Here is a 13,290-nt window from a genome sequence, read left to right on the forward strand (position 1 = left end):
ATATTCCGTACTGACATATCGCGTTCAAACAATCCCGCATAAGGCGTTTCTTCTTCCCAGGCATCATCTCCATAAACATAGGTAGTAAAACCGATCTAGGCACATTAAGATATGTATACTCGATCATATAACCAATGTGACTGACTAAGCGCCATTTGGCTGATCAGGTTGCTTATCGTCGTCGTCCTTTGGCGGCGGTAGGGGCGGCTGGTTTGCCTCAGCTTCTGCTTCTGCCTGAGCCTGGGCTTGTCGGGCCTCATCTTCTTCAAGCTCCCTGAGAAATGCCGCGTCTTCGTCTTCCAGATCAGCTTCAGCGTCCGCACCCTCCTCGCCGATAGGGTTCTCGGGAATAATGCCGTTCTGACGCTGCCAAACCTCTCGTCGAATACGGTCGTCCTTGGCTTTCCTTGCGCGCTCGACCTCCTCAAACCCGCCTGACTTCTTCAGCTTGCCGTCCGCAACGAAATTAGTGATTTCTCGGTGCAGTGGGTTGACTTGTCGCGTTGCTAGCTCCCTTTGCCGTAGCTTCTCCGCACGCTCGATAGCTTCCAGTCTATCTTCGTGGTTAGGTTGTAAAGCTCTCACTTCGCCAAGAACGCCTTCCTTTGCGGCGCTTTGATCGGCACTGTTGCCGAGGTTGATAAGGCCCTTGGAGAACTGGCGGGCACTTCCGGCACTTGCGCCAGTGCCGTTGTCCTTCATCTGCTCCTTGGTAGCCTGCTCAACAAGAGTGAACGTTTCTGAGGCCTTCTCCAGATCGTCTCGCAGATCGACCAAAAGATCCTCCATAAGGCGAAGCTCGTCCCGCCCTTGGCACACGTCCTCTAACTCCTTCTCCCAAATCTTGGTCCAAATAGGTTTCTCCTGTGTCATGTACTCTTCCATTCTCTTCAGTTCCTTGGTCAATGTTGCGATATCCTTTCCAACAGAATCCAATTGTCGTGGCAGTGGTCGCACACCGCGGTGCACCACATCCTTACGCAGATCTTCAATAAGGTCCTGGAGGTCGTCCACCTTACCAACCAACCGATCAGAGTCGCTGTTGAGTTGTTTACGTCCACTGGTAACATATGAGTAACCAGCGTCGCCTTCAATGTCGGGAATCGCAGCTTTGGCTGTGGCAACTTTGACGTTGGCCGCTTTTGCGCGAATGGTAGCCATTGAGTCTTGAATGTCTGCTTGGAAATTGGAGTAAGTCTGTCGCATAATGGCCAGATCTCGTCGCAAGGTCTTCAGTTCTCCCAGATGGCTACTATCCAACTTCCTTCCAGAGCTAAACTGTGTCTTTGTTCCGTCAGAAGAGTGAGAAGTTGATGGAGGTGACAGTGCCAGTCGAGCCATTTCGTTGGCAGCCTCTTGTTGTCGGTCTGAAACTCGTTGAAGTGCAGCTCCTTGATCCGTTACTATCTGCTTGACATCCCGAACAATTTCGGTTAAGGATGCAATCCCATCGTCGATATGTTTCTTGACTTCGTCTAGAGCCTCGACATTGAGCACCAGAACTGTTCGGTCTTTGACATCTGCGAGATCTTCCAATTCGTGTCGTACACCAGAAACCGGATCTTGGATGTAGATTTCAGGGAGATCTGCGCCGTTGTGTTGTGTATTCCAAGAAAATTTCTCGATAAATGCGAGTTGAAGCCGTCCAATGGTAAGCTCGGCGCGTCCCTCCGGTAGAACAAACTTCTTTACCTTGGACTTGTACTGGAGGAACAAGGTCAGATCCTTCGTGGGAGTCGGAGGGGGCGAATCTTGGAAGTATGAGGTCTCAGCAGGCTTTTGTTGTGGTGTGGGAGCAACTTCGGGCTCGGCCTTTGGCTTCTCAACTTTCGGCGTCTCGGGCGCATCATCGCTGAAGAACATAGGATCAGTGGGGGGGCCACTGAGTGTTGCGCTGGCAGCATATGCTTCATCGGGTGTCTGCACCGTGGGAGGATCTATCTTTGCGGGTAACTCTGCTAATGATGATTCCTCAGAAACGCTGTCTGGTATCCTGACGGGAGAATCTTCGGCAGGAGCCGTGGTACGCAGAGACTGGCTGGAAGTATTACGGTTGTGGCGTATAGACTGTCGACCTTGAACTGCTCGCAGTGATTCTCGGACTTCCTTTCTTCCTCGGTTTGGCACAGGTGAATTCTGCGGCGGGAGAATCGGTACACCATTAGCACCTCCCAGATGCTTGGATATTTGATATTGAGAATATCTGCGTGAAGCTCGTCTTTCCAGATCTCCACCCTTCTGCAGAGCAGCCAGAGCACTCGAGGTATTGTCTGGCGGAGGCGGTGGGGGCGGCGGGAACGAATCGATATTTAGCTCTCCTCCAGGTGGTCCAGGTGGTGCTGGAGGTCCAGTAGGGATATTACTTTCACCCTCTGGATAAGGTGGAACAACTGGCATACTTTGCATCGTGTTGCTAGAGAGGGAAGACTGCTCTGATATGGCGGATGCTCGAGAGGATTCTCGCTGAGCATTAAAGCGGCGTGGGGACTGGTTGGTACTGCCACCCGACTGACGCAAGGAATCAGTCGGTTGCGAGTCGGGCTGGAAACCATTCTCTAGACCCTCTTCTAACATATTGGTGAGTCCGCTGTTGCCGCTTCCAACGGTACTGACGCTGGTTGCCCTGTCGGGAGGTGCATGGCCGTCGCGGTCCCGAGCTTGCTTCTGGCGGAGCTTCTGTTGTTTGCGCTTTAGGCCATGTAACAGATTAATAATGATGTCCCGGATCCTAGGCAAATATTTCTCCAAACTCTCGGCGCTCGCCTCTTGGCTCAACGTCGCTTCGAGAATATGTCGCAGTAGATCGGGCACGTTTCCTAAGTCAGATGTGTCAACGTGGATGGCCGTGAATGCGCGACACGCCATATTGAATTCATAACCCAAGCGCACGTAAACGTCAGACACTTGGCTATCGGTAGCTTGTCCGCGCGACCATTGGGTCAAGGTCTCGAGAAGCTGTTTTGTTGCGACGAGGAGGTGTGTGACGCTCTTTTCGATCTGCGATAGAGGCATATTGGAACCGCTGCCGGAACCCTGAGAGATCATGGAGCGTCAGCATCTTGCTTTGCAATTGGGTATGGGACGTGGGGCAGGGCTCGGCAGGGGCACACTCTCGTCCACGCTGAGCATTACGGTATACTCACTTCACGGTTCATCCTGCGAGACCCAGTCGATTGTACAGATCTCGCGGAGGCGCTTGAGGCTCGGGCCTGGAGCGCCGGCGAGATGGATCGGACAGGAACATTTGGTGGTGGCCCTGGCTCAGCGCCAGGCGAGCGACGATGGGCGAAGGCGCGTTGGGAACCGGATGGCGGAGCTTGCATGACGGACGATGTATGCTCGGATATATGTATCTAAGTCGCGACGATATATTCGTCTTGTCGATGACGGTCCAGGGAGTGAAGAAGAAGTGACAGCCTCGGTCGACGAGCAGGTGACTTGGTTAGGAGATTAAGCTCGGTGGAAGCCCAGTGCTTAATCTACGGATTTTGGGTGCCTTCGAGGGGCAAGAGGCATCATCAAAACGAGCGGCAGGCAGGCAAAGCGGATCGCAAAATCGAGGGTCGTGGTAAGAAAAAGGACGTCGCAAAAAAAGATCGAGGCAGGCGATGTACCTGGACTGGAGAGAGTGCGGCTGACGTGCGAGGAGAGAGTATTGAATTGAATTGTGGGAGGAGAGTCGAGCACTTGTAGAGGGTGGATGGATTGGATGAATGATGATGTTGGACGGCGGTAGGTGAGGTAGGTACTCAGTTAGTGGATGAAGGTAGGTTCCGTACGGGCTCTAGCGGGTACTAGATACAGCACGACATCAGTGATTCGACAGCTGAAATGCCTACCTAGGTACCTAAGACCAGTGCCCAACCTTACCTGACCTTGATCCAGATGGAGATGACCCCTGTATAAGCACGTGCCACTTCCCATGGCGTTTATTCTGCAACCTAGGAACTGAGAGCATGTATGAGATCCAATTCTGGGGGACGGGGCGCCAGCCTATGAACCAACAGTTTTTGTGATCATGGGACTTTATTAGCGATAAGGCTTGGTTGGATATAGCCGTCTTAACATTCTTCAAAAAACCGCCGTCATAATGCACTAAAACTGTCAGTGCCTACCATTCATTTTAATTACTTAATAGGCTACCCGCATAAGCGTTTATGAGCTCAGCGCAAACTGTGTTGATGCATAATGCAAACAATCTAGTCGAGTTTACACTATCTTACAATAATATCATGGCAAGAATCAGCGCAACCCACGCCAAGTCGTTTCATAGTTGGTTCGATATATCCCGTGGGACGGGCTGTCGGCTAGGAAACGGCTTTACCGCTACCACGTCTTGGTCAGCCACTTCATGGATCTGGGGTTAATAAACTTGGCTATTGTTTCGTTGGAACAAGGAGGCTCTTGATAAATATTTCATTGCAGTCAATAATACGTTCAACGAACGGTATGGTATCCTAGTTCATATCCTTAACGAATGGTGCTGTCCAAGCAATAAGTTTCCTCGTAATCTCATTAACGCCGGTACGCCGTATTCATTATCCATTCGTGTATGTCGCGGGCGCCTTATTTCATTACTATTCGTCTCTCTCTCTCTCTCTCTCTCTCTCTTTATTCCTCTCCGAGGAGGGCGAATTGGTCGCCAGACACCGTCCTAATGTCAAGCTGAGAGAACCCCTTGCCCTTTCTCCCACTGATGAGATGTGGTGGGATCGATCCTCTTCCGCGATCAACTGTCACGTCCTTGCCCTTGAATTCTTGTGAACCCGAAATGGAGTTTGCAAAGAACATGCCCTCCCAAGAGTTAGGATAGTAGAGCTCAATTTTGCCACTGACTGACTTGTGTGTGGAGTGAAGAACCGAAAGCACGGGTCTGGCCATGCTAATTCCAGCAAGCTCAGATCCTTCCGGGAGAACAATGTATGGATCGCTACCATCCGTCGGATCATAAGGCTTGACGGGGGGGATTGTTTCGCCGATGGTAGCAAGGCTCGTCCATAGGGGCTCCAGAATCGTCACATGCGTATCACCGCTCTTCGTGTCCGTGATGATTGTTGGTTTCGCCTTTTCGTTTATAGTCAACAAACTCGAGTCCAGAACCGGCCAGATTTGCAGCTTCATATCACCAGACTGCGATTTGAAAGACGCCGATGAGCTTGCGGCGACATCGGCCGTGATATCTCCCGATGCCGTGATTATATCAACTGTGTAGTCGCGTGGTGGGAATTCGCGATCTGGGCGAGCAGCCTTCTGAGCACTAGTGAGAGGCTCATCAATCTTGATCGTGCCTGAAGCAGAGCGCACACGAAACTCAGCAGGCCTAACATTCTGGGGGTTTACTGGCTTCGGTCCAACGTTGGTGATGATATCGCCTGAGGCCGTTGAGATGTCGAGGAGGTCGTAAAGGGGATACCATCCCTTGACATCGCCGCTGGCCGTATGAATGCGGATTTCGCGGGATGAGAGTGTGTACGGAACAACTTCCTTGCCCTTGATCGTTTTTATACCAGGCGAAGTGATATCGCCGCTGGCGCTTCGAATGTTGACCCCATTATGGACTCCCAGAACGACCCCCTCTTTGAGGTTGATGTCAAGCTGCTGAGTCTCAATATTAAGATGGTCAAGGATAGTCTCACGATGAGCCGAGACCGTGATACGTATCTGAATGCAAGGAGCCTTGTCAGACGAGCTCCAGGCGACCCTGCGTGGCACCTTGATCTCAAAGACCTGAGTTGTCTTGTCGAAGTCGGCCTTGGCCCTGAGATTGTCGTGATTGGAGATAACCTGCAGCTCAATACTAGCAGGCGAGGACTCGTCCACAGGCCGAAGAATAACTTCACCAGAGACATGGGTGCTCCATCCTTCAAGGTCATTGGACTTGACCATTCTTTGTATAATGCTAAGGTTGCGGTCAGATTGGACATCGAATTCCTCAGCGAAGTGGGCCGAGTGTTGAGGCTTTTCAAGGCAAGTTCGCGAAGGGTTCCAGTTGAAGTCATCGCGGTCGTTGGAAGGCGGTGCAACGGGATCATTATCCTCGACTGGGTTTGAGTGTGACTAGCAGTAACATTAGTCCAGGTATCGTGTTGTATCAACATGAGACTTACGCCGTGACTAGACTGCATAGTAAAGCTGCTGAAGATCATAAAAATGACAGAGAAAATAAGAAGCGAAGCAAGGACTGTCTTGACTTTCTTCCTGATGTTGAAGTTTGAGACGGAGTCTTTGAATTGTTGCCAACGCGATGGTTGTTGAGCTGAGTTGTAGGGGCTGCTCATGGACTCTGGGGCATGGTGAATCAGAGGTCTATTCTCCTCAGGCCGGCCCATTGTAGCTGTAGAAGCAAAGGTCTGATAGTTGTTCACTGTAGTTGGAGGCGAAGTTGTTGTAGGTGAGGGCGAGTAAGCAGGCGGTGCGTCAACAGGATGAGCAAACAGGGGAGAAGCTCTTGGAGGAGAACGTGGCGTCGATGCAATGGGGTTCTCTGAGCCGCTCGCGTTCTCATGTGACAAGGCAGTGCTTTCAAAGTTGTGTTCAGCAGAGCCTCCGCCGGTATTTAACAACCTCCTCTCCCTCTCTGCCTCCTGGATCTTTGCATCGCGACTCAACTGAGTTGGGTCCTCGACAAGCACGTTTGGGACATGAGGTACGTTTTGTCCAGAGCGAGATGACGACGACTCAGACGACGCGTGGAAGTAACCGTCAGTTGGCGAGAGGGCATCATGTTCATCGTCAGAGTCGGCGGAATAGAGATTGTCAGAGTAAGGAGCAGGCATTTTGTCCTTGCCTCGTTATGGGCGTGGGGCGTGTAAGACGGTGCAATTGATCCAGACGCACGTCAAGTACCCCTTTTTTGGTCAAGTAAGAAGGAGATTAAGGCGGTGCGTACGTGGCACTCTTGACAAAAGGAATCCGAGCGTGCTCACGCCGTGTATCACCAGATTATTGAGGTCAAGAATGTCAAACGAGATGAGAGAAGGATGAAGTTGAGCTGCGGCGCGGATGAGGAAAAAAAGAGGGGAACAGGTCTTGCTTACAGCACCTCTCTTTTTGTTTTCTGCAATCAGCCTATGGCCGTGGTCGTGGTTCTAGACTAGATATTCCTGCTCGGTTACGTTGCTTGGTTGCGATGCTTCTGATCATGTATGTAACGACGTTGGCCGATCACGCTATTGCTCTTTTGGGGGCGAGCGTTGAACGTGCATATGAAGCGGCGTAATACTGCAAAAAGTCCGACCAAGCTATCCATTTATCTTATTTTCCAACTTCTAAGCTATGGATGGTATGCGCCATGCTTCCTTACTTGGCTATACGATATTTTCAATGTTATGAACGATACTATCTATACCTCTGGTGCTTCTTTTCTTTGTATTTGCTTCTTCTTCCTATAATTCACCTTCTCTTGAAAACTCTTTCGTTCCCTCGTCTTATCTTCCATCTCCCACCAGAGCAAGGATCCTCTTCTAACTTATCACTTTACAAAAGTTCCCCCAACCTTCACAACCCCGCAGTCCTCTTTCAACCCTTGCCAACTGCCATTCCTGTGCAAGCTCAAGTCATAGTCGCAATGCTGCGTAAGCCCTGCAGCAAAGGCCGCGAGTTCTTGACATGCGGCTGACGACAACCTGTGACTGTGGAAGATAAAATAACGAGTCAAAATCGCGAAATGACGTTTGCTGATCGATAATAAGCACCAAGCATACGTGATAGGGCTGATTGATAACGAGTTCTTCTTAGCCAAGCTGTCCAAGCCGAGTTCGGATCTGCAGTACGGTAATAAGCTTCTTTTGTAAGCTGCCAAAGCCATGATGAGCTTCATGAGCAGCTCCTTCTGGGCCTCCTTTCATGTCTAAGTCCAGGACACATTCACTCCAGCAGTGAGCTTCACCCTACAAGCTTCCGCCATGCCTTCATAATTATTACCTTCTTATGGCTGGTATTGCAGTCCAAGGAATCCTCGAGTCACCCAGGACGGCCCCTCCTGTATGAACTATTCCGCCGGAGCCGGCCCCACATCTCCGACTCCGGTTCCATGTCCGAAATGGGCATGCTCGATCCCGGATGCTCTCCATGACCTCAGCTAGCCCGCCGTCTTTCGCAATTCAGCAATTTCATAGATGGCGAGTCAGAGTAACTTTCATTATCGTTTCAAACCTAGTCAAGGGAACTACTGATGGACTCATGACGAGACCTCACCTTCTTGTAACCACTTCTATATTGAACAAGGAAATGTCCACCCAGTTCTAACCACTGACTCCCAGCACCTCCAAAAATGAGAAATATGTAGTGCCAGCCGTATCATCGCCTCGTCTTCTGACAATGGCTGCTGGCCACTTTCTTCTGATATATCAATCCCTTCAACGCCAGAATATTCCCCCATCGTAACGCGATGCCATCCAATCGCTAGATCCTCGCTTTCCAGAATATTGATGTGAAATTTGCGTGCGTCCGTGTGTATAGTAAATGTTAGTTGTGAAACAGGGGATGATCCCTTCAGTTTCTTGTGTTTGGCCCTTTTATCTCATAGCTAGTTGGGACTTCTAGCTCAATCCAAGAATTCTCTTTGAATTCTCGTACACCACCCAAGTGATACTCAAGGCGGGAGCAACCTTCAGAAGGTTGGGTGTGAGGCCCTTATATAAGCCCCGATATCCTTCTCGTTGAATCGTTTTCTTCGTGACGTCCCAAATACCAGTGTATGTTGCAGGGTGCATGGCTGTGCCCTGGGTTTGAAGTCGTGTTCGTACCACGTTCAGGGGGTAGACAACGCTGGCTCCAAAGGCTCCAGACGTGGCGCCGATGATCCCCGTGGCGATGTTTCCGGGTTTGACATCGTCTTCATGGACGTTGTTCTTCCGAGCATAGTACGACTTGTAAGACTTTTTGAGTAATTCAAAGGTGCCCATGTCAATAGCACTGTAGGGGAACATTCCCACAAGTCCCATGGTCAATCCTCGATAGCAGGCACGCACACCACCATCTGCATACATCTTCACAGCGGTCTGGCGAACCAAGGCCGCACCTTGAAGACCGTCCTTGACAGTCTCACATTGTAGGCGGAACTTGAGGGTATCGAGAGGGTAAACCGAAGCCCTGCCAATTATCAGTTTCTAACTTCTGTCAAGATTTCTATCGGACTTACTGTGCTATCATGCCAGCAAAGCCACCTGAGGCGAATTTTGACCATGAACTTAGATGCTTGGGATCACCATGGCCCTCGAAGTTGGCAAGCGCGCGTTTTGCCGCTTCATACGAGCCAAATTTAATGGCCGTCTCAGGCATGATTTTGATGACATTGAGGCCGTTTCCTAGTCTTGTTAGCATTTTCTGTCACATCAAGGGCCAATATGAGCCCTACTTCCTCATGATGCAGACTTACCAGCAAAAAGACTTCGAACACCCCCTGACCGAACAAGATCTCGAAAAGCATCTCCGAACGGTTTGGCTGCATTTTTCAGAGCAGCGAGGGGACGGCCTTGTCGAAGTGCTACACCCGCGGTCTCGGTACGACTGGACGTGTTCACAAGCAGATAGACCTTCAGCCGATCGAGAGGCGCAGTAGCCGTACGCGACACTCCACCGGCGATGGCACCTGCTAGAAAGTAGCCTGGATCGGGTACAAATTGTGTTAGTCTAAACTTCTTGTGCACTGCTGTTGAAGCTCCAGTGGTGTGTTCATGTCCAGGTCCATGGGTGCCATCGTCGACGTGTTGTGTAAGCGTTTCGGCGATTTCCTGCGATATCTCGGTAGCTGCATCATCGTAGTCGGGATATGAGACTGCGGCCGCGGTAGCCATGTTCTCGGTCTGGTTCGGGGACTCATCCGGATTTGAGGTGTTGGGTTGACTGACGGAAGTCGATGTCCGGCCGGGAGAAGGTACAGGTCTTGGGAAATCGTAGGGGAAAGCGACTCGTAGAAGAGAGCCGAAAAGGGTGATGAAAAGAGAGCGGAAGCCGTCCGTACCTAGACCCTCTAATGTTTCCTCGCTCACAAGTGTGTCTCCTTCTGGAGTCACACTAACCACCGAGTAGTAAAAGTCAAGTACGGCATGAAGTTGGGAGTCGTGGTCGTGGGGCGGCATAAATAGTAGGAAGTTTCTGAGAGTTCATGATCAGCTGCAAAGTCCATGATTGACAAGGAGGCGCCTTAAGCAACATCTTGACTTCGAGAAACCGGTCGCAGATGTATCGCCGATGGCAGCGATTGGGCTTGGCACATGACGTTATGAGGGTTATCCCCACCAAAATGACTGAGAGTCAGTCATGAGCTCTGAGCATCTGATGTGATGCGACTGACAGCCAGTGGAGTTCTCAATAGAAAAATGCAACAAAAGGACCACCCAGAAAGAATTGAAAATTAAGTACTGACCGCCATTCGTCAAATGTGACATAACCGTCATTGTTGAGGTCCATATCATCGAAGAACTCAGTAAGGCGGCGGGTCGATAGTGTGAGTCCGGCATTCTTAAAAGCTGTTTGAAGCTCAAGTTTGTCCAATTTCCCATTCCCATCTTTATCAATTGATCGAAATAGGGCAAAAAGCTGGCGCTCTGCGTTTTCGACAAATTTTCGGAACTCTAAAGGGTGCGAACAGCCAAAAGTAAGCTTTCAACATCGTGGCCGTAGGTACCGAGGCAATATCTGGGAGAGTTGGAGCTCCAGAGTCAAAGGCAGATTTGCGTACCGTTGTATTGTATCTTGCCATCGCCGTTTTGATCCACCTCTTCCATTATACGTTTCAGCATATCGTCGGCATTCTTCATGGCTGTAATTGCTCATTAGTATCTCTACCAAGCTTGAGCCAGCGCGGGCTCTCGCTTACGATGGTCAATCCTTCGAAGCCCCTTCCGCAGACCCTTTAGGTCAAGTTCTCCTGTGTGATCAGGCTCGAGGCTCGCCCAGAGCTTCTCAACACGAGCATCGCGAGAGTTCTGGGGCTCCCTAAGCCCCTCTTCAATTTCCTCCACAATGTTTGTCACGCTCATGACGACAGTTGTAACTGCAATGGTGGCATCTCTCGTTCCGGCGAGATTTCAGGTACGTCAGGCGCAACAGGCGCAAAAAGCCCTGCGCTGCAGGAGAGCGTCGCTGTGCAGATGGAAATCGAGGTACGGCGACTTCGAGGGAGGTATTGTCGGGTTACCGGAAGTTCATGGCTAAGCTGTCGTAGGAAGGATTCGGGTCGGAAAGGAAAAGATGGTGTTGAAGTGCCAATACCAATTGACGAGCTGTGACGTTGGTAGCTGAATGAAACCCCCCCCCCCAAACCGGGTTAACGTTGTGCTGCTCTGGGCTGGGCTTGCTCAAAAATTCAGTGCCTGTACTACGTAAATACCAAATGCTGCAGTGGAGCTTAGCCCCGTCCGTCATGGCCCGGGGTGGCTATCAACAGCCGCTCTGCCCGCTGTTGGGCACTGCTTTGAAGCCTGGCGATCAATCAGAGGCACTGTATTATGCTTAGTGCCCCGGAAGGACCCGCTGAGCTATTCTTTTGCTGCCTTTAGCTGCCAACATCCTCGCTCTGTCTCGGCATAAACTCATCTCGAAGGAATTCTTTTCATGTTGCAAATATTCACATGATCTACCGACTAGCCAAGTGAAAGACACGTTCAGTCAGTGGATTAATGGATCAGTCTAACAACTGAGTACCCTATTAAAAAATCTTATCTGACGGGAAGTTCACAAGTTTCTTATCTCATAATCGGGTGGCTCTCAAAGACAGTTCCGGACATACGGTCCGACAGATCATTGGGATACGCACCTGCATATCTGAGATGTTACGTAGAATACCTATCTATGATGGAATACCTGGGGTTCACAGTTCAATGAAAGCCTACGGAGGGTCTCACTTTATTTGATTTCGTGCACGGAATCTTCTATGTCGTTAAACTCTCAGATCCATACGATAGAAAGGTAAAGTTAAAGTTCTAGTACTACCTATACAGACAGCCAGTAGGCCTGGAGGCTTCATATAATACCAAAATGTGTGAATGTCTAATAACAATAAACAGTAACACCTGAACTCCCAGCCAATGCTCCTCAATGCTTAACCCGCATATACCATGCTTCATTTCTCATTTCTCATATCTTGATCACTTATCTAAGCCTCTTGCCTTAACAAACCTGTTGATCTGTTCGCGAGTGAGCTTGTCGTTGTAATGTTCATAGCATTCATAAAATGATATTATCTCCTGAGTAGCATCCACCATAGATGCAATCTCCACGTTGCTGTCGACCAGCCATTTCGCAAACTTTTGTACGCGCGACACCCGATCTTGTTGCCGCTTCTCCTTTGGTTCTGCAGCAGCGGGCTCGGGCATTCCACCTTGTGCTTGTTGGCCCTGTGCTCGCATCAGCGCCTGTTGAGCGGCTGCTAGTCCTGCGGCCGCCGCCGCTCCAGAAGTATTCTGGCCAGGACCGGAGTTATTGGGCCTCAACACCAAGGCCAGTAGGATGGCAACCATGGCGATAATATGTGGAGGGTACAGGAGCGGAAGATCCGTCATGAAGTGATCGTTGATGACCGAGCGAGCCAGTTGCACTTCGTCGTCCACCAACGATAATTCATTTCGCAAGGCTGTGATCGTTCGATACGGTTGGAATACAATCAACTGTGATCGCATCTCGCTTATCATGAAGAACTCACACTCGCCCAGCTTGGACGTGTCGATGGCCACGAGATCTCCCCACATCTGTCGCGCCTCCGTCACGATGAGTCGAATATGTTGAGGAGACTCTTCGATTTTGCAGGCTAAGTATATCGCGGTCGCTATGACGAGGTACGGGTTCGTTCGACGAATCTCGACTTTGGAGTAGAATCGCTTCATGTAGACCTGCGCCGTGGCCATGGATTGTTGTCGGATCGTTAATCGCTTCGCCAGCCGTATCAATTCTGCGCGTCCCATGAGTCAGCCATTCTGTCAGTTCTCTCGTGGTATAGAGGTGTCCACGTACGTTGATTAAAATATATGTACAGATGGCGTTGCTGCGGAAGCGGAAACATTCGCACCAATTCGGCATTGTCCTCTTCAAGCTTTTGTCGCATTGTCACAAGCTGTTCCTTGGTGAAGCTCCAGAAGCGACATTGTGTCGAGTGCCAATAATTGGCCGACATATCTTCTGATAGACCGTTATATACCGATTCCGCAGGAAGAATAGACTTTTAGGAGGCAGATTTGACAGCCGAAGCTGTTGAGGTTTCGTTGAAATAGTCAACGGAGAGGGGGCTCGCAAGGCTGGCAACGGCGCCACACGGAAAGGTCCCGTCTTGTGGCTGATGATTGGCGATAT

At 50.4% G+C, this 13,290-nt stretch overlaps 4 protein-coding genes; all 4 read right to left on the minus strand.

Moving 5' to 3' along the window:
* Window positions 1-144: 144 nt before the first annotated feature.
* On the minus strand, window positions 145-3,323 carry FFUJ_09825 (related to actin-interacting protein AIP3; the record flags this gene model as incomplete). XM_023568229.1 has 2 exons in its annotated part: window positions 145-3,033; window positions 3,144-3,323. 2 exons carry the CDS (start codon window positions 3,321-3,323, stop codon window positions 145-147), a joined length of 3,069 nt encoding a protein of 1,022 aa, XP_023436137.1.
* Window positions 3,324-4,611: 1,288 nt separating this feature from the next.
* FFUJ_09824 (uncharacterized protein) lies at window positions 4,612-6,776 on the minus strand (the record flags this gene model as incomplete). XM_023568231.1 has 2 exons in its annotated part: window positions 4,612-6,057; window positions 6,108-6,776. The coding sequence occupies 2 exons, from the start codon at window positions 6,774-6,776 to the stop codon at window positions 4,612-4,614; spliced, it is 2,115 nt and encodes a 704-aa protein (XP_023436138.1).
* A 1,764-nt stretch (window positions 6,777-8,540) lies between these two features.
* Window positions 8,541-10,985, minus strand: FFUJ_09823 (related to peroxisomal Ca-dependent solute carrier protein; the record flags this gene model as incomplete). XM_023568232.1 has 6 exons in its annotated part: window positions 8,541-9,093; window positions 9,143-9,308; window positions 9,380-10,098; window positions 10,370-10,577; window positions 10,685-10,765; window positions 10,823-10,985. 6 exons carry the CDS (start codon window positions 10,983-10,985, stop codon window positions 8,541-8,543), a joined length of 1,890 nt encoding a protein of 629 aa, XP_023436139.1.
* Window positions 10,986-12,092: 1,107 nt separating this feature from the next.
* FFUJ_09822 (UME3-like cyclin) lies at window positions 12,093-13,114 on the minus strand (the record flags this gene model as incomplete). XM_023568233.1 has 2 exons in its annotated part: window positions 12,093-12,892; window positions 12,955-13,114. 2 exons carry the CDS (start codon window positions 13,112-13,114, stop codon window positions 12,093-12,095), a joined length of 960 nt encoding a protein of 319 aa, XP_023436140.1.
* Between the last annotated feature and the right edge of the window lie 176 nt (window positions 13,115-13,290).

Source organism: Fusarium fujikuroi, chromosome FFUJ_chr09 (genome assembly GCF_900079805.1).
Source record: "Fusarium fujikuroi IMI 58289 draft genome, chromosome FFUJ_chr09".
In the NCBI taxonomy this organism is placed as follows: Eukaryota; Fungi; Ascomycota; class Sordariomycetes; order Hypocreales; family Nectriaceae; genus Fusarium; species Fusarium fujikuroi.